Here is a 19,301-nt window from a genome sequence, read left to right on the forward strand (position 1 = left end):
GAAACTCTTATTCTTTATTCTGTGCAAATGAAAGCATAATCCTGAATTCTCGCTTTGCACCAGCCACTGGACTCGTGCAGCCATAAGGAACAATTGAAATTATACAGAAAGTGGCCCCTCGGTTTGACACTGAATCAGTGTTGCTTCAACCATGATCTAGATGGGAATCTACATTAAAATTGTAGTTGATTATACATGGAAGCAAAGTTATTGAATCAATATGGATTCAACCATCATCTGACAGGTAATCTATATGTACATTTTAGCTGTTCAAAATGTAAATGGACTGCATTTCTATAGCACTTTTCTAGTCTACTGACCACTCAGAGCACTTTACAATGTTTACCTCAAATTTACACACTGATGTCAGAGGCTGCCATGCAAGGAGCCTAGCTGTCCATCAGGAGCGGTGAGGGGTTCAGTATCTTGCTCAGGGACACTTCACTTCACTCACTCTGGAGGAGCCAGGATCAAACTGGGAACCCTCCAGTTACCAGATGACTGCTCTGCCTCCTGAGCCACATCTCACCCAGAGCCTTCCACCTCACCCAGAGCCCGCCCGCTGGCCGACGATTCAATGTTGGCCATTCAATCATTAAATTCAACCATAACACAATGTTGATTCAACAATATCTTTTCAACCTGTCATCTTTTCAGTGGTTGATCCACCATTGATCTTTAACCCTAACCAAAAGTCAACCAAAAATCAACATTTTTGACCATAAATCAATGCTGATTTAACAACTTTTGCTATCTGGGTGTGTTTCCTGGCTGGACCACATCCATGCAGCTTACAGTAAAGTGAAACAGAGCGTGGTGCCTGGACCACATGTGGACACGGCGGCGTGTGAGCGGCGGCCTTATCTGCTGGGCGGCTGAGTCACATCAATTTAACAGAAATGATCCCCAGAGAAAACAGTGGCTGAGCTCTCTACACACCACGCTGCACTTCACCTCCAGAAAATCAGACAAATCTGCTCTAAGGGTTAACCAAAGGAAATGATGAATGAACTCTGTTTATTGCACAAACACTTGTCAGACTTGAAAAGAACATTTTGTCGTGCCTGCTGACGTTTATCCCGAATCAAAGCTCTTGTCCGGTCAGGAGCTGTGATGATGAGGGCTAGAGTCGTGACTGGGACTTGGATCACAGCTGTGTCCACTCGCTCTAATGGTAGGCATGTTGGACAACACATTTTGACCACTGAGGCCACCGTTGTGTCCGTGCAGCTACATGAAGGCGGTCTCCCGGGACGGCGGCGGCAGTCAGGATGGGGGTGAGGATGACGAGTGCTGTCGATGAAGGCCGACGTAGTGGTCGTGAAAGTAGGTCGTGACAGCTAGAGGAGGCCCCAGCAGCAGACACAGCCACACCAGGCCGTTGCCGTAATTCCCCTGGAAGTAGCATCCGAGGAAAACAGCAACCACAAGCTGGGAGGAGAGATGCAGTGTTAAAGGAGTCAGTTTCACCAATTAAAGAGACAGTTCACCCATTTTGAAAAATGTGATATTAGCTGCTCGCTACAATCCTACATATTTACACGAAAGTGTCCATTAATATGTACTGTCCCTGATTTCTTTATCAAAATAAATAAATACTCCTATACTCAATTTCATTCCCTCCTCCTAGCTGTTCTGTAGGACAGTAGTCATACTATCTTCCTCTCTGAGTGCTGGACACTGGCTGGAGGCTCCACATGCTAACTGTTAGCCTCCTGCCATTGAAGTGCACTTCCCCCCGGCTAACACTATTAAAAACAACCACCTAAATCGACTCAAAGAAGGTTTAACTTCACTTGCTTTCAAAAACTAAAACGCACATACAATTATCAAGAGCACACTGATGATGCTCAAATTACTGTTAAAAACTGTATTTCCCTTGTTAATAAACATCCAGAGGGATCCGCCCCAGAGACGCAGTAGCCACCACAGGTAGGTTGATGAAGTTTGCTATTATTTGTTTTCATCATTGAATCTATCACACGTTTCACATGTCACACACCGCTGTAGCTTAAACTGATGAGGAGACTGTAAATGCTACCAGTGTCGTAACTGCTGAAAATGATAAATTCCCATTTTGGAAAGAAAAGAAAAGAAAAGAAATGCTGAATATCTCTAAATTTTCCAACATCTGCAAAATATTGAGGATCCAAAAAAGAAGAGCTCTACCATTTGGTCACGCAGGAAAGCAAATTACACACTATCCTTTAAAAAACACTGTACTGTGTTTTTAATTTTGCACAGTCAAGTCATTTGTAAGAGCTGGTTACAGTTTTCTTTAACGCATGAATATTTAATTTTGGATGCATGTGGCGTTTAAATTCTCACCTCAAACAGCATCATGAGAAAGATCCACAGGCGACAGCTACCCAAAGGCAGAGCGATCACGTACTGTATGGAGCAGAAACAGCACATTAAATCACTGGTTTGTTGATGCGTCCTCATGTTAGAGCAATATATTGGTTTGTCCGATATCACCCAGTCACTGCTGCCCGCATGAAAACTGTCAAACTTATACTGAATATCAACACAAATGATTTATTCATGTAACCTCATGATGCAGTAGAGGTCCTGTACCTCACAAAGGACAGCAGACATGAGGAAGACCGATAACTCGGCTCGTGACGGGGACACATTCTTCTCCAGCAGCAGTGTATATACATGTCTTCATACGAGTGAGCGCAAGAGGAGAAAAGATAATATTAGAGATGAAAGTCTAAGGTGGGAAAGACCTTTGGTTATTTGCATCCTCACTGATACTGTAGGCCTTTTTGACCAACAAAGAACCGGTTCCTCTCCAGTTTGCAAACCTAATTTTGAACCATTCTCAGCATTTTCTCAGAAATTCCCTCAGAGTCCTAAAAATAAAAAATGGTCGGAGCTGAAGTGGGAACCAGGATGACAACAACAGTGGTTAAGTGTCACTCCACAGGGAAAGATGGAGAAATCGCAGAGTGTGCAGTGATCTGCCCAAGAAAAAAACTGTTTCTCTCAATTTGGACGTCTCCTGATTTTCAGGAAAACATGGAAGGGAGTCTTAGAAAAAGTAAATAGTATCTCACAATTGCTGAGGAGTTGATGAAGACTGGGTTTGTTATCAACAAGTTAAAAACAATTAAGAAGGTGTACAGAGACTCCAAATAGGACCTTGTGCAAAGTGGAACTCGACAGGCTAATATTTTGAACTCCAGCAAACCAGCAGACTGTGGCTGAATTCAGCCAGTGACCCACCAGTGACACTTCTAACAGTTCCACTCCAAACTGGTGCAAACTGGCTTGTTCACTAATTGGCACCTTGGTTCCAAGAATCCTGAACGTTTTGCTCTGAATATCTTTAATTTGTAAGGATCTTACGTGAAAATGTCAAAGTGAGGCATGTTTCAGCACCGACAGACCGCCTTACCTGTGGCACCATTTCTGAAACGGAATATTCCAGTTCTTCCAGAAAGCCGTCAGAGTTGTAGCATTCCTGCGTAAACGACCGATGAACCACAATGAGAACGACACTGCCCCGACAACGCCAACAACAATATGACATAACAAGGTGAACCACTGACCACCAGTCTCCGTAGAAGTGCCGATCGCCAAAGTGCAGCAGTTCAGCACAGAAATTCAGGTAGGAGTGCGACAGGAAGAAGAACAGCAGCCATAAGAAATGGGTCGGCGCCTGTGAAGACAACAAGCCTCATTTTTGTGCCGGCGCTCTGCGTAAAGCCAGGCTGATCACATTTTGATGCCGCAGTGAATGTGCAATTTGGTGCCATTCAGAGGTGACTGGGCACGGCCTGCTGGCTAAGGAGAGTGTCACTGCTGTTTTGCATCAGCCATGCTCACTCTATAACTCAGTTTTAACTGTGAATGTTCACTAATATTCATTTCTCACAATAGGTGTGTGCAGCCGTATTATCTTGCTTACGGTATTTGAGTTTGTATTCATATTTTAGCAGCCAGTCTGTGCTTTTGCAAATCATTTTTAGCATTATCTTGTGTTATGTAAATTAAAACATCTGTTATTTCTGTCCTCTTGCAAACTTGACTGAGGGTTATCCTCTTATTACAGAGGACTTGAAAGGCCATTTTTTGAGTTGTTGTTGTTTTCAAGATTCATGGTCTTTATTGTAATTGTGCAGATACAATAAAATTGCCAAATAGTTGACACATAAACATAAGATATTCCAAGCCTGGAGAGACAAATTTATAAATTATGGTTATGTTCATGCACTATGTTTCATTTATGTAAAAGTTGTGGTGAACTAGACTTCTCCATATAAACCCAGAGATTTCCCTGTAGGCTTGGTCACACTTGGATACAAACATCATGACTTTTTAAAAGCAAAATAATGACTTAACAATGAGCAAACATGCTGCTCCAGCTATTTGGATATTCAGTGTGTGTGTTTCTGTTGCTTACTAACTTCTGTCCATTGTTACAACCTGCCTGGACTGTATTATCTACAACCAAATGCATAAACTTCTGCTTAGTGTGCATCAAGCCTCAACATCATCATACTCACTCGCTCTGATCTTTATCGCTTGTTTCCCAAAAGCACTTCATCCCAAATATTTATACTGGCTCGCCAAACTCTGTCAGTGCTCTTAGGGGATTACAACACACCACATGTGTACACAATTACAACAACAACAACAAAAAAAAACAAAGTGTACACCAAATCACTTACCACAAGTCCCACCAAATGCTCCACTCTCATGGTGAGGTCCATATTCTGTGTGTAATTTACAAAGAAGTAAAATTTTAAAAAGTCAGCACCACAAGAATGGAAATTGTTTATCCTTGTAATATTAAATGATTGGAGGCGTAATGAATCACTCACAGAGAATGAGGTTTCTGACCTCTGGAAGATGGGCTCGATCCACTGAAGGAAAACAAAGGCACATACTGTATACTCTGACAATCTGCATTACGGCATTCAATACACTGACGCGTTGCACCGTGACATATGATCAAGTATGATATTATCACATGCTTATCTATAACACATATATGATACTTTGCACAGCATAATGTTGAAATAAGCACATTAACAACCCACCTGCTGAACAATTGCAACCATGATCTGACTAAGGATCACCTGAGGGTGGGAGAGGCCACAGGTTACAGGCAGCCATGCACACGACTTCTGTGTGGAAACCATCAGGAAAGGGTCAAGCACAAAACCGCAGTGACAGTCAGTCATTGTTGAGCTCACCATTTCCAGCAGCCTGTGCAGCAGTTTGTTGATGCGGACCTTGGGAGTGCGGGGGAAGTCTCTCTGGTAGCACAGAGTCGGGGCCAGGAGGAAATAGTAAAGATCTGAGAAGGCAAAGACAACGTCACCGAGGACAAAATGTACAGCTGCCCGAGCTCCTTCACCCAATCCAACGTCACACACAAGCAGCAGCTTTACCTCGTAAACTAAGATGAGTGCCAGGGGCTTTTGGCCTGTGCAGTTTGTTCTTGTCTGTGTCTGAAAACACACAAACACACACACACAGTTACCTTTGTTTTTCTGAACAGTCAGTAGAACCCCTGGTGGTGCAAACATACCTGTGCCGGTTAAATGACCCTGCCGGTACCATTGATTAGTTTCCTGGTACGAATAAAGCTTCAGGCCCAGAACAGTGTAGGACCACAGAGAGAAGAAGGCTCCCCCTAGTGGACAAACATTCAGGAGTAAGGCTATCAACAGGCAGCGGCACATTTTGCTTGAAGTTCAGTATTGCAAACTGAAAGTTTCACAATAAGCATCAATAACTTGTTATTTCTAACAGTTTCTAATAAATAATTATGGGCTTAACACTGAAGTTTACCAGGTTTTTGGCTTTGGAACAACTCAGCTTGAAGAGATTATAGGGGCTAAAATAAGATTTCTGGGTGAGGACATATAAAAGTCTTTCACCTAAAACAACTATTTTATTGAAAACAATGTTTATAGGATAGTTCACACATTTCAGCCCAGGCTTTGTAGGAGTTGAATTGTTCATCCAGTAACTGAAAATAACATTTTAAAATGGACAGTCTTGTACTTTAATCTTTTTGTCACTGCATTATGTCATATCCATAGTAACAAACTGCTGAACTGAACTGAAGCATGACGCAAATATGATTCCCCTGCATGTTATGTGGTATTTACCTGCTGATATTGTTGTGTCGTGCAGAATGACTGCAGCAGGAAACAGCATGAGCAACCCCAGATTTCCAAGATGCAAACGGTGGACGATGGTGGAGGACAACATGCCCTGACAACACAGAACACAGCAGGATAGAAAAGAACTGAGCCACGTATAAGAAATCAGAGCAAACCTTCAGCAAAAAAAAAAAAAAAAACAGAAAAAACCCCCATAAAGTTAATCTAGCCTCACCTTTTCCTGAGACCTCTCGAGAAGCAAAGCTGTGAGGGCAAACATGTTGGCAGCTGGAAGAAACGGAGACATTTTGTTCCCTTAGCAACAGACAAGAAAGGCAAGTTACTCTCATCCACTGTTGCACTGAACTTATTTTTACACCGTTTTATTCCTCAGTGTCTCATAAAGAGTTTTGGGCAAGAGGAAATCTGGACTGAAGGTTAAGTTATCAGCATCAGCATCACCCATTATGAGCTTGACAGACGGCCAGCTGTAGCTGTCCTCCACAAGATGCTCCAAGACCTTCTTCACATCTATAAGAAACCCGTGTCTGTTCAGAGAGAGACCAATACGAGAAAATCAAGTTAACATGATGTACAGTATGCAGAGGAAATGAGATAAATGGGAATGAAGTGACAACTGCAGCTGTGACGTATCACTGTGTTACTCACTGTATGAAGTTCTCCAAGAACAAGTGAGCGTGAGTCAAGACCTGAGGATCAGAGCAGCACGTGATGAAAAGGTCGACGACAGAAAGAAGTCTGTCCCAAATTATTGAAACAGCTGGGATGAAACACCCTTTTGATTTGTGTTAGTCTTACTAAGGCCTTTCTTCTTTCGTTTCAGTTGACAACGTACAATGTACAATTTCAGGTAAGACTTTTAAAGAGCTTTCTAATTTCACCTGGAGTTGAATTTGAGACTCATGTAGGCCTAACCATCAAAACAAAACCAGATTCTTTCCAATTAAAAGCAGCGAGAAATTAAAGTTAGAAAAATTGAAAATGAAAAAGGACCTCAGGAACTTAAATGTTAATGGACATGAAGTCCAACCATGTTTTAGTGAAGCAGAGAGGATACGCACAAAACATGTTGTATGAACACAACTCAACTGTTTCTCCAGTCAGCGTGGATGTGGGTCAAACTGTGTGACCAACATGAAGCACAGTGATGTAACACAACAAACGCGACTATGTATCATCAAATTTTACATGGACATAAGTCATATTTATACTTTTAAGGCCTTAAGATTTTTAGTCTTTAATTCAAGACTTTTTCAAGAACCTGCAGAAAGCTCTATTTTCAGTGGCCTTCCCGGGGAAACACTGATTTAGTATGAAGGCTTTATAGATGACACTGTATTGATCTCACGAGGGGCTGCTTTTATTCTTTCCCCTGTTTTGGTCTTTTCTTTTTAAATCAACTGACAGGGAATGATTGGATTTCTGACAAGATCAGTGAAAGTCTGTTAAAAAAAAAAAAACACCAACGACATGATGAGCTGAGAGCCCTACCAGCAGGATGATGATCCAGTTGAGGACACCTCTGTAGCCGGTGAAGCTGCTGTTGGAGCTCAGCAGGGAGTCCTGCACACGGTGGCAGCTGGACCGAGAGACCAACAGCAGGCAGTCACTGTCAACGTCACATGTCCTGTACGCACAAGTCCTCTGCACGCTCATCATTAAAGACCCCTCCACTTTATCATGTTTGTGTCCTCTAAACTGTCTGATCTGGACAACATCAACTTGGAGTTATGTTGGAGTAATGTATGTGTCCCAGGCTACACCTACATTTGGTGAATCATAACTCCAACAGCTAATGCCGTCAATTGACGGGATGATGCTTTTGCAGATTATTAGTTCCAGCTCGGCCGGTTGCTATCAGTGTATTCAGACCTTTCCCAGTCTTTCCAGTGTTTTATTTTCCAAAAATACAAACAGACCAACTCGAAATGGCTGCTTCACATGAATAATAATAGTGTAACTAAGAGATGCACTGAAAAAAAATCATGGTTAGATTTTGGCATGATTTTCATCATGACTGCCATGGATGATACTTTCTAGTTTCTAACTGGTGCTGGCAGGCAGGGAGGGGGGCAGAGACTATTTGCATATTCATAGATCTGAGCATTTTAATGAGGGCAAGATTCAGAGTTATATTTATGCAGTTTTAAGATAGTAAGGGATGTTTTTTTCATGGAAAAAACTTTTAAATATGTCATATTGATGATCAGAGATCATTTTTAGGGTGTTAATAAATGACTGGGGGTGGACTTTATGGTTGGGTGAAGGCTTTTTCAACAACAACCCAAGAAATTATCTGCCCAAGCACATCACTCGCAGGCACAGCTTGCCCAAATCTGCAGTGGACGGGCTGCGCTTGATTTGGTTTCTGGTTTGTCTGGTTTTGATGAAAGCTGGCGTATGGGAGTGTGAAACCACCCAAAGTAAGTATGAACTGCCAGCGGGTTTGGGAATCGGGTGATATCACGTCCTACATGAAAGTAACACAGGCACCGTCACATAAACAATATTTTAAACCCTATATTTTAAACTTTTTTTTTCCATTTGAAATGCAACATCAGTAAGGCACACTGCATTTCAAGTTCTATTTGAGAATTAAGGTATGATTTTTCAGCATCCCCATTTCTAAGGATCCAGCAGCTCAGAAGAATAAATGTGTGTGGGGGGAGCTTGCAGTATCTGATGGTATGCAACCTGATGTCTGGGTGAGGAAGTCCTTCAGACTTTCAGAAATGTCTCTTTCACTGTCATTTGTGGCCACCAAAGTTAAAAGTCGCTGAGCTTAGCTTTACTTGTGGAACTATTTTGTAGTAGCATTTTGATCCTTGACTTTAATAGAACCACCTGACCTGTCATCTATTATAAGCTGATAGATGGCAGGTATGAGCCAAGCTGGAGGCGGCAGTTTGATCTTACCAGAGCAGAGCTGCATAAGGATGCTGCTGCTCAGCTACTGAGCTGAAGGTCGTGTGGCAGAGGCCTGCATTGTCTTCCTCAGCTGAGGAAGAGGAGCAGACAGAGGAGGACCTCTTCCTCACTGCAGCCATACTGACAGGATCACCAGCTAGACCACAGGAGGAAATCTGGGACAGTCAAGCGGCCGGATCCACATTCCTGTGCAGGAAAACGAGCCTGTTACATTTTGTTGTCCAGTACCATATCCTGAGCCTGCATCACGCTCTTGTTACTGTCTCAGTCTGACTGATGTGACCGTCTACATCCCAAGACCCCCAGGAGCTCCTCAGCAAAACAGTTTTGTTTCACTTTGATTTAAATGTTTGCGAAAAGGCGTCGCAAACATTTAAACACAAGAAATCTGATGTCTATCCATGATCATCCATCCATCCACGATCACTGATCTTGACCTTGTATGTTAATAATTATGTAGTATTCTTGTAGCTTTTTCATTTTATTTTGCTACTTTTAATTCATTGTCTACAGTACTTGTTTTGATACTATTAACAGAGATGTGTTTTAACATGCGTGATAACCATGTTATCACTTTTTTCAAGTCATTTAAGGCCAGACCTTCATTAAGCTGCACATTCCTACCTGAAGTGATTTTGCCTCGTGGGAAGTCCCTGCGTGAAAAGAAAATGCGCTTTGTGTTCAGTATTAGATTGTTTACATATCACACTTGAACACAGACAAATAAATTCAAGGTGGTGAGAGTAAAAGATAATGTTAGAATAATCACTCATACATTAGTTCTATGGTAAAGTGAAGTCAAATGAATTATATTATTGAGAAATTCAAGTACCCAATCAATTATCACTGCAGACCTGACTCTGCAAATAAATCCAAACTGCAGCATTTTAGTTGCTGAAAAACAGATTTCAGATTCTTCTGAATCCTCTATGTGTGTGTGTGTGTGTGTATGTATGTGTGTGTGTACATATATACATACAAACACACACACAAAAAAAAAATTCTATAGTTCTGTTTTCGCTTTGTCATTACAGGGTACTGAGTGTAGATTAATGAGAGAAAAAATTAACATCAGGCTGCAACATAAGGGGGTCTGAATACGTTCTGAATGCACTGTGTACATACACACACACACACACACACACACACACACACACACACACACACACACACACACACATGACATGTTGGATGTTTATTTTCATGCATATGGGGTCTTGGTTAAGGACAAAGTCACACCAGACTGCCACTGAAAAACAGACATGCTGGTTTGATGTTGCCTGTATTTGAAGACAAGGTCTCTCCTGTATATCAGCATCCATGCTTCCCACCGAGCAGGTTTGTGTTAAATATGATGCCAAGTTGTATAATTGATCCCCATTACTCTCGCGACATCCCCCCACCACAGTGGACGGTGCGCGGTGGCGAGATCACTGTAAAAGTTTAGATTTTTTGGCAGTGAGGTTGAGCTTAAGGTATTATATGTCCGCCGAATTAAGGAGCGCCACCTATGGACTCAGATCTGGTCTTACAACATTTTACCCGTTACGTGGTGTTTGCTGACAGGCGAGGAATCCGTAAATGACTACATTTTTGAATATATGCTGGCGATCCGTTTCCAGAGGATAAAATCTCAGAGAAACGCACCTTTTCCATCCCGCAGAGGAGCGTCAGCCTCCGGTGAGGGCGTCCCGTCACATCACACTTCCGGCGGACAGCTCGCATGCCTCCCGCAGCCATGGAGAGGTGCGACTCCAGCCCCCTGCTGGGTCAGTCACCTTAAAGATGCTGTGGGATCAGCATCAAAACCCTTCGATTCTATAAGTGGAGCTTCTCGTCCTACTTTTCAAATTAAAAGCCCATGATACTGAAGAAGATTCTCAGTAGCCGTTGTATTGAGGTCTATATTAGAGGGTGGAACTACAGCAGCTCATTCTTATTGTGATGCATCCATTTCATCAACTAGTAAGATGATACTAGTGATTTTACTTGATTTTTTGGTGTGTTGCGTTTGCTATCTGTCATGCTTTGTTTAGAGAAAACAATCTCTTCACTTCCGGTGATGCTCCGGCAGTCTCCGTCCAGCTTGCCAGCCCCCCCTCTGTGGCTGTGGATGGGAGGAAAATGCATGCAAAGCATGATGAAGCCTTGAGGGGAAGGTCTTTTGCAGAGCGTACAAGCCACTTCCTCCTCCTAGTTGCCATTTCATTGTATTTATTAGATGACAGATGTGCCATATTGTTCTGCACCTGAAAATACAGCCATACCTTCTGACTCATTCACTGTTCAGAAAAAAACTCTACAGCTCATGTTTTCTCCCACAAAACACACTCTCAAAAACTAAATCAAAATGAGTCCTGTGCAAAAATGTGTAATTAAAGGGAGTCAATAAAAGTACACTGACTTTTTGGAAAACTTTATCATAAAAGCAAAGCAAAAAATTTCCTACATAATAATCCAACAGTAAGTGTTCAACTGAGAGCAAAATGAAACGGTTTGAGATAACAGCCCTACACCAAAACCGAGATGAAGGGCAAAACAACAGAGGCCACCATGTGGCCATAATGACAAATAATCTTTCACATGTAGTTACTCCATTAACATTTTTACAATTATCAGACCAACTGACTAATTTTCCAGGTCAGTGATGCTGAGTCAGCACTCGTAGAGCCAGGACTGGTACTGCTGGAGGATCTGATTCACATCACAGTGTCTCTGTTTAGCAAAATGTGTCTTGACGGGTGTTCTCAGATCAGTTGATGGTGAGGACGTCGCTCTGGATCTCGTGGCTCAGCTGGGTCTGCAGGTCGCTCAGCTTCTTCTTCAGGACGGCCAGCGCCGACATGACGATGGTCTCCGGTCGCAGGGAGCCACAGGACTCCACGTTGTAAAAGAACCTGCCCGAGGAAAGGTGAGCACTGATTTAATGTTGCGTAAATTGATTTGAAGCACATTGTGTTGCAAGCACATCATAAGCCCATTGGAAGCAGAGATACACTATTCTAGCAATGTAATATGGCAGACTATGGAATCAGAAAATGAAATTCAGTTTAAAGTGATAGTTATCACATTTGCTGCTCCATACGAGTGTACTAGATCCTCCTAGTTTTGCCTGGCAAACAAGATTTCAAGCTCCAATTTGTAGAATGCATGACAAATTTGTTCAGGATTCATTATCTACGCTCTTTTCCAGCCCCTCACTTGCTAACTGGCAGCAATACTTTGCTTTCGGGCTCCCCTCACTTTTTGTTTACACCCCTGGGAGGTGAAGCCACTGTGCAGTGATGCCAAAACAAAGTAGTTCCAGCAGTTAGCAAACAGAAGGCCTGGCAAAGAGCGTCTACAAGGACTCCCCAACAAACGAGTGTTGCTGTGCATCCTTCAAAACATTTTTTTCAGCTTACAGGGCTGCTCAAGATGGTGCTATCTGCAGATCCACTTCATTTTGGAGAAGAACAATCCAGGTGAAGTTCTCACGAGAGGGAAGGAGCCAGCTGACAGGTCATAGTTTGAGAATCTATTACACTTTTAGGGAGCAGCAAACAGGACTATATGGACAGGAACTCAAACTGTCGCTATGATATTATCTGGACTGTATTCGAAAATGAAGTAGACCAGGCCCTGTAGATAACACCATTTTTTCAGTCTTTGTGAGCTGAAAAAATGTTTTGAAGGATGCACAGCGACACTCGTATGTTGGGGAGTCACTGTCAATGCTCTTTTCCAGCCTTCATGCAAACTGGTGGCACTATGTGGATAGGAACTCAAACGGTCACTGCAATATCATGTCTTAAGCAACAGTTATCACGTGACGTATTCGAGCCCCAAATTTGGTTTTGGTTGGTTGGCAGGGTTCGTACACTTTTTTCATGGTCAAATTCAAGCACTTTTCAAGGACTTTCAAGGTCAATTTTTTCAGGTTTTCCAGTACCATTAAAGGAGAAATCTGGTATATATATATCCTTCTGTTTTTTTTAATACTGCATACAGGAAATACAGGTATGCAGTATTAAAAATCAGAAAGAAAATATATGCAGTATTAAAAAACAGAAAAAAAAAAAAAAAAACAGAAGGAAAAAACAGAAGGAAAAAATATGTATACAGTAGATGTAGGGTATAGGTAGATCCCCCTAAGGGAAAATTCAAAATTGACATAACAATTGCATAAGTAAAATAAGATTAAAAAAAATAGATTACATTAAATGAACAAGAAAACCATCTAAGAATATTATATAATAATAATAATAATGATAATAAATATGTCCATATAATTCATATATATTATTAATATACTGTATCAATATGGTTCATAGATAGATAGCATAAAAATAGAGAGAGAGAGAGAGAGAGAGAGAGAGAGAGAGAGAGAGAGAGAGAGAGAGAGAGAGAGAGAGAGAGAGAGAGAGAGAGAGAGAGAGAGAGAGAGAGAGAGAGAGAGAGAGCTTGCTGCTTTGGAATACGTCTTGCGCTCCAGTAGCCAAGCGGTGTCTACTCTTATGTCTATCATCTTATGGGCTAACATCAGCTGTGCTTCAATTCTAAGTTGTGGGAAGTTCCTGCAGTTTACTGTTGAGAAACGCAGGCTTTGTTCTTAACTTAGCCCTTAATAATTGTCACTAATTGACACTGCCATTCAGACACATCACATAGTGCTTCTACATTTAGGTCTAGCATGCAGCTAATGGTTGCCACAGTGGTGTAGTCTAGTTTATTCTAGTGGGTTAAAACACACACACACACACACACACACACACACACACACACACACACACACACACACACACAGGCTCCCTTTCTGAAACATTAACTTTAACTCCAGCTGTAGTGTCCCCCGAAATATGGTCAAAAAGAGCCGCTTCGTAACACAGAGAAGGCGACTTTATGAACGGGAAAGTGAACGTTATGTCAAAAAAAACATACTGATACGTATCTTTGCGCATTTTTAAGTGGTTATACGGAAATGCGGGACCTTTTCTAGTGGGTATACGCAGTATACCTGCGTATCACGTAGACTACACCACTGGTTAGCCAACAAATCACACATGTAGGGCTAGTCATCTCTGTGACTTACTTTTCATATGACTCGAGAGTGCTGACTCTCCCATAGCGAAAAGTTGAAGCTTCTTTTTTCATATTTTGCAGCATGCTACACGTGGATTTGGTCCATGTTTTATCCACTGTTTCTACTTTTCATTATCCAGCCAACGTTCATTAAAACGGCAACCTCCCGGCACGTTGGTCGCATGCTGCTGCACTGTCCTCTTGTTGGGGGCGTGACACATGACAATCAATCCAGCTCTTGTGAAACCCATCAGAGCGTGAGCTGTGAAGGCGTCATTTTTAATCCGACTTATTTTATTTCTCTCCATTTAATAAGTGGTCCATTTAGTCAGACCAGAAATATGGTAACAATTTCAAGCATTCAAGCATTTACAAGCACGTTACCCAAAATTCAAGCATTTTTCAAACCTTGAAAACATAACATTAAAATCCAAGCATTTTCAAGGTTTTCAAGCACCCGTACGAACCCTGGGTTGGACACTTGATTTCTTTTTCAGATCTAACCTACTGGAGCCTCCTAGTGGTGACAGTTACACATCGCAAGGGCTGGGGTCAAGCAAGCACCTAACTAATTTTTACAATGTGTACAGCATGCTCTAACTATACTGATTATCATCAAATCATAATGTACTGGCAGTATTCATATATCTTATTAGAACCACTTCAAATAAAATGTTGCCTGATTTTATGCAGTTTCTCTCACATTTATTTGACTGATTATCCTAACATATATTTGCAAACCCCTCAGTGTGATTCATTTCTACACAGGTTTTTGGCAGACTGGTTCCTCACCGTTCTGGTTTTCCATTGGGGTCGTAAGGAGCCTGGACCTCGTCCTCCTCAATCTCAGAGTATTCGCTCTTTGGCCTGGGAATTGGAGAGGATATGCTCTGAAGCAACGTTATGAGGCACTGTGTGTAACAATTCAAGGCTCGCTGTTCTGTAAGAGACACTGAGTTAAAGTGGAGTTAAAATGGAACCTACCACTCCTCGGGTCGCGGGTACACCGTATGCCTCAGCGCATTGTCGGGGTCGTACTCGAAGGACACCCCCGCCGTCGGGTTCCACTTTGCGTGCTCCTTGCCAAAGCCCTTCTTGGCGTAGGCCCTCAGCCGCAGCTCCTGACCCTTACGCAGCTTCACCACCAAAATGTCTGAGAGTAGGTTGGTGAAAGACAGAGAGACAGAGAGGAGGAACAGCGAGAGCAAAAAAAAACAACAAAAAAAAAAAAAAACGAGATAAACTAAGAAAAAGGTGACAATGGAAAACGAGTTGGCTGAGGAGGAGACAAGAGCTGTACACACATGTAGCCTTATATTCTGGTATCCACTGGGATAATAAAATAGTCAGATTCAAGGCCATGATGTAAACACTTCCTCTGAATCTACAACTGGAAGGAATTCATGTGGAGCGGTCCAACGCACCCTGTGAGGGCACTCAGCTTACCATCCTGTTCAACATAATCATTGGGATCGTTGTCTCGACTCCTGGAGGTCACCTGGGACAGACAGAGAGAACAAGCTCAGTTTTTTCTGTAGAAAAAAATAATGAGGAAAAAACGATTGTGCCTAGTAAGCATGCGTGTCCAGTTTCCCACTGATAGCAACCCTCTGAATATTCTGTATATATATACACACACCTGGGGTGGCTACTTTGGTGGCATTATTAAAACAGTCTGTGCAGCTTACCCTCAGTTTCTTTTCCCTTACTGCTTATTTTAGGCATTTCTGTCTGGATAAGGAGGAACCTGATTTAACATATACAGTAATATTCTGTATATTTTATTAGTCTACACAGGTATTATGCAGTAGGTTGTACTTGAGACTCCATACATAGATGCTGTATTGTGAAGTCCTTACCAATACCCAGCTCCAGTCTAAATAGATATCTGCTGCATGCAGAGATTTAAAAATGCCAAAATAAATTATAGTTAAAGCAATCTTGCAGCACTTTGCGTTCTCTACGAATGGTGATTGGCTGCAAATCTTTGGCACTTAGGCCTATGTTGGCAATAAGGGCTTGTCTTAGGGTAGAAGCACATTCATTACATGAGCAAACTCTGCAGGACATCTAATTTGCCAAACTACTGAGCTACCGAATACCCTCTTGCATCAAAACAGTGTGCATAATTTAGGATGAGGCAACAATGCAGGTTTGCACATTACAACACTGAATGAGTGAGTCCTGCAAGACACTGAAGTCTCCTAAGTCTGGCCTGGCTGGTGATGAGACGCCGCAGGACGGAAAATAAAATAAGTGTAGACAATTGCATATTAGTGACCAATAAAGATAACAATTATGCATCAACTGCCTAATTTTTTTTTTTTTTTTTTTAACATGCAGATGGAAAGCAGAGGACGATGGGTCAGTCAGATTTACAAAGTGAACTGGAGTTGACTAAAGTTTCCATAATAAGGAGCTATCACGCCCACTGTGCTTGTCTCCTCTATCAGCTTGGCAGTAAACACAGTGATGTCATATCCTGCCGCTATCTAACTGATAAGAGTTCAGGCGGATCATCTGCCATTTGGCCTGGCTTCATTTTGCACTTCTTTTATTTCTGAGGTGTCACAGTATCAGTCAATTAAGCCTGAAAAGTTGTCCAGTTGGAAAGTTGTACATTGTTTTAAAGGAAGTATTTCATGAATGTAAACTGGCGGAGAACTGAAGAATTAAAACCCATTCATCTTTTCATAACAGCATCCATATCCCACACAGAGCCAGCAGGGCCTGAATCCCTTTTAAGATCTTGGACAAACTGGGAAGGACTCACTGGGATGACTCTGGGGTTGTTGGACAAGAGGTCCCGTGAGGTGACGTGACGTGTCTGGTCCTCTGTGCACCGGACGTCCAGAGTCAGCTCGACAGAACACTCCGGACAGAAATCATCACAGGTGCAATCCTGCAGGCAGAATTGGGAGAAGATGGAGGCGGCAGTAGTTAGATTAGGTTAAAACTCCCAGGAGCAAACTGCACACAAATGCGTGAATCCTTTTCAATAAGAATAATAATATTTATCTGACACATATCTAATAGCAGAAATTATAACGTGCTTTATAGGAGTACGTTGTACATTGAAAACACAAGTTTAAACAGTGGGGGCCTAATTTAAACTGAGGTGACAGTATACTTGCCCTTGAATACTGCATTTTGTCCACAATGTCATCGCTGGTTAGCGGGATGAGACCTGAGAGCACAGGACACACTCACATCACTACAGCAGCCTTCAGACGCATCACACCAGTATCAGTAAGCTGGATCACAGCTCCACCACAAAAACTATCTTGGTACAAACCAATTCTGTGGGCGATGAACTCATCGTGAAGCACAGACGAATTGGCATCAATCTGAATCCAGTCAATAGCTAGAGGAGAGATAATGCAGGTGAAGTCATTAGTTTTCATACTGCAGCTCCTGCGAGAACAATGTGTGTGTATGTGTGTGCCCTTTTAAACATAATATTGTCTCTCTTTTCTATGTTGTTTACTGTAGAGAGACTCTGAGTGATGTATGCTCCTAATAACCTGCAGCTGATATCAGTTTAATATAGACATGCTGCTTTCAAATCCATGTGGTGCTTACTCACTGATGTTTAAGTGCTACAGGTCGCATATTTCACCGTGTGGTGAGTGGGAAACTACCTCAGGCCAGGTGTGACTTACCTATGGTGGCAACCTCCGACATGAAGACCCGGCGGATGGAGTTTGCGACCCTGGAAAAGACACAAGATCATCCGGATGAGGCCAGTTTCACTCAAACAGAGAGCGGACTTTACTGACTATTGATTATCGTTAAATTTATCGGAGATTATAAGTGAACGTGACTTTCAGCATACTAAACACTGTTTTCGACCTTTACCTACTTCTAGTTTTAACTCAATACCATCTTAAACCCCGAGGGGGAAACTACAAGTATCCTGTGCGGAGACCGACAGGAAAACATTTCTAAACCCTGACACCGTAAGGCAAAACCTTTCTCAATCACTCCACATAATACATTTAGCTTGACTTCACTGACACACACTGACTTTTTAGGCTTTAAAACCTCGCTATTGCAGTTTATTCCTCTGTATCTTCAGCACATCGCCGTGTTTTGATAGCGAGGAGGCTAATGGCTGCTCTCTCTCTCTCCAGCTAGCCAACAAAGCCGCTGATAGCCGAACACACACAGGTGAGGGGGTACTCACGCCAAATCAGTGTTTTCAATGACAAACTTCACATTTTCGTCTGTCAGTTCTGTGATTTTCACCGTCGGCTGGTTGGCGTACGGCATGTTTGAAGACGAATGAGTGAGAAATCCTCCGTCGTGTCGTCGCTCTCACGCCTCTGCCGCTTCTCAGGCTCCGATGGCGTTTGACAATATTTACCGGCCGCTGATTGGTCAGAAAATGTCTTCGCCGTCAGTCGCATGGTCAGTCATTGGTCATTCTGCTACAGAAGGCGGGACTTTATTTAACATCCGGGTTACACTTTCACAGCTACAAGAGTTTCAAAAATAAAAGCCCCGAGTCCTGAAAAATGTTAAGCCGCAGATGGAGCTTCAAAACAGCTTTTATTGTTTTGGATCATGCATTATTTATTTATTTTTATTTCGTTATTAATTTTTGTTTTCATTTCAATCCAGTTTCAGTTTGAATTTGAATTTTGCTAGTTTTATTTTAGTTTTTTAATGTTTTATTTTAGTTTGCTTTTTATCAGTGTGTTTTTTCGAGTGTGTGCTCTGTCTTTTATAGACCCAGGTCTTCATGGTGTTGGTGGTTGTGTGGCTCAGGTCCCTGGCTGCTCCAGTACATCTGGCTTCCCTTGGCATCCTCATCCCTCATCCGCCAACTGTTTTTTTTTTTTTTTTACCTTACTTCCTTTACATTATGCATATATATCTTTTGTTGTTTTGTTTTCTGTGTTTACAACATCCATTGCATGCCTGTCCGTCCTGGGGAGGGATCCCTCCTCTGTTGCTCCCTAACCCTAACCCATACAGGCCTCAGGACTCATGTTTCATTGTTATCAGGCAATAAAAACAAAAATAGAAACAAATGTTTAAATATGTCATGATGATCAGTTTACTGAAGTCTTAACTAATCCAACAATAAAACTGCAAACACCAAACTACTGGTGAACTATGAAACGGAGCTTCAGAGGCTGAATGCCCACAATAAGAGTTTTT

At 42.1% G+C, this 19,301-nt stretch overlaps 2 protein-coding genes across 2 annotated transcripts; both read right to left on the reverse strand.

Moving 5' to 3' along the window:
• Positions 1-830: 830 nt before the first annotated feature.
• On the reverse strand, positions 831-9,193 carry LOC115360463 (diacylglycerol O-acyltransferase 1-like). The gene is made up of 17 exons (XM_030053389.1): positions 9,063-9,193; positions 7,638-7,725; positions 6,795-6,835; positions 6,588-6,673; positions 6,361-6,413; positions 6,132-6,237; positions 5,546-5,650; positions 5,406-5,465; positions 5,208-5,311; positions 5,052-5,090; positions 4,833-4,874; positions 4,680-4,724; positions 3,558-3,667; positions 3,404-3,469; positions 2,578-2,665; positions 2,329-2,391; positions 831-1,431 (listed from the first exon to the last, which is right to left on the reverse strand). The coding sequence occupies exons 1-17, from the start codon at positions 9,191-9,193 to the stop codon at positions 1,267-1,269; spliced, it is 1,392 nt and encodes a 463-aa protein (XP_029909249.1). The 3' UTR covers positions 831-1,266.
• A 2,281-nt stretch (positions 9,194-11,474) lies between these two features.
• Positions 11,475-18,490, reverse strand: polr2c (RNA polymerase II subunit C). The gene is made up of 9 exons (XM_030054628.1): positions 18,322-18,490; positions 17,798-17,847; positions 17,431-17,499; positions 17,270-17,322; positions 16,909-17,037; positions 15,582-15,633; positions 15,120-15,288; positions 14,928-15,002; positions 11,475-11,971 (listed from the first exon to the last, which is right to left on the reverse strand). Exons 1-9 carry the CDS (start codon positions 18,405-18,407, stop codon positions 11,827-11,829), a joined length of 828 nt encoding a protein of 275 aa, XP_029910488.1. The 5' UTR covers positions 18,408-18,490; the 3' UTR covers positions 11,475-11,826.
• Positions 18,491-19,301: the final 811 nt, after the last annotated feature.

The sequence above is a fragment of the Myripristis murdjan genome, chromosome 6 (genome assembly GCF_902150065.1).
Source record: "Myripristis murdjan chromosome 6, fMyrMur1.1, whole genome shotgun sequence".
Classification (NCBI taxonomy): Eukaryota; Metazoa; Chordata; class Actinopteri; order Holocentriformes; family Holocentridae; genus Myripristis; species Myripristis murdjan.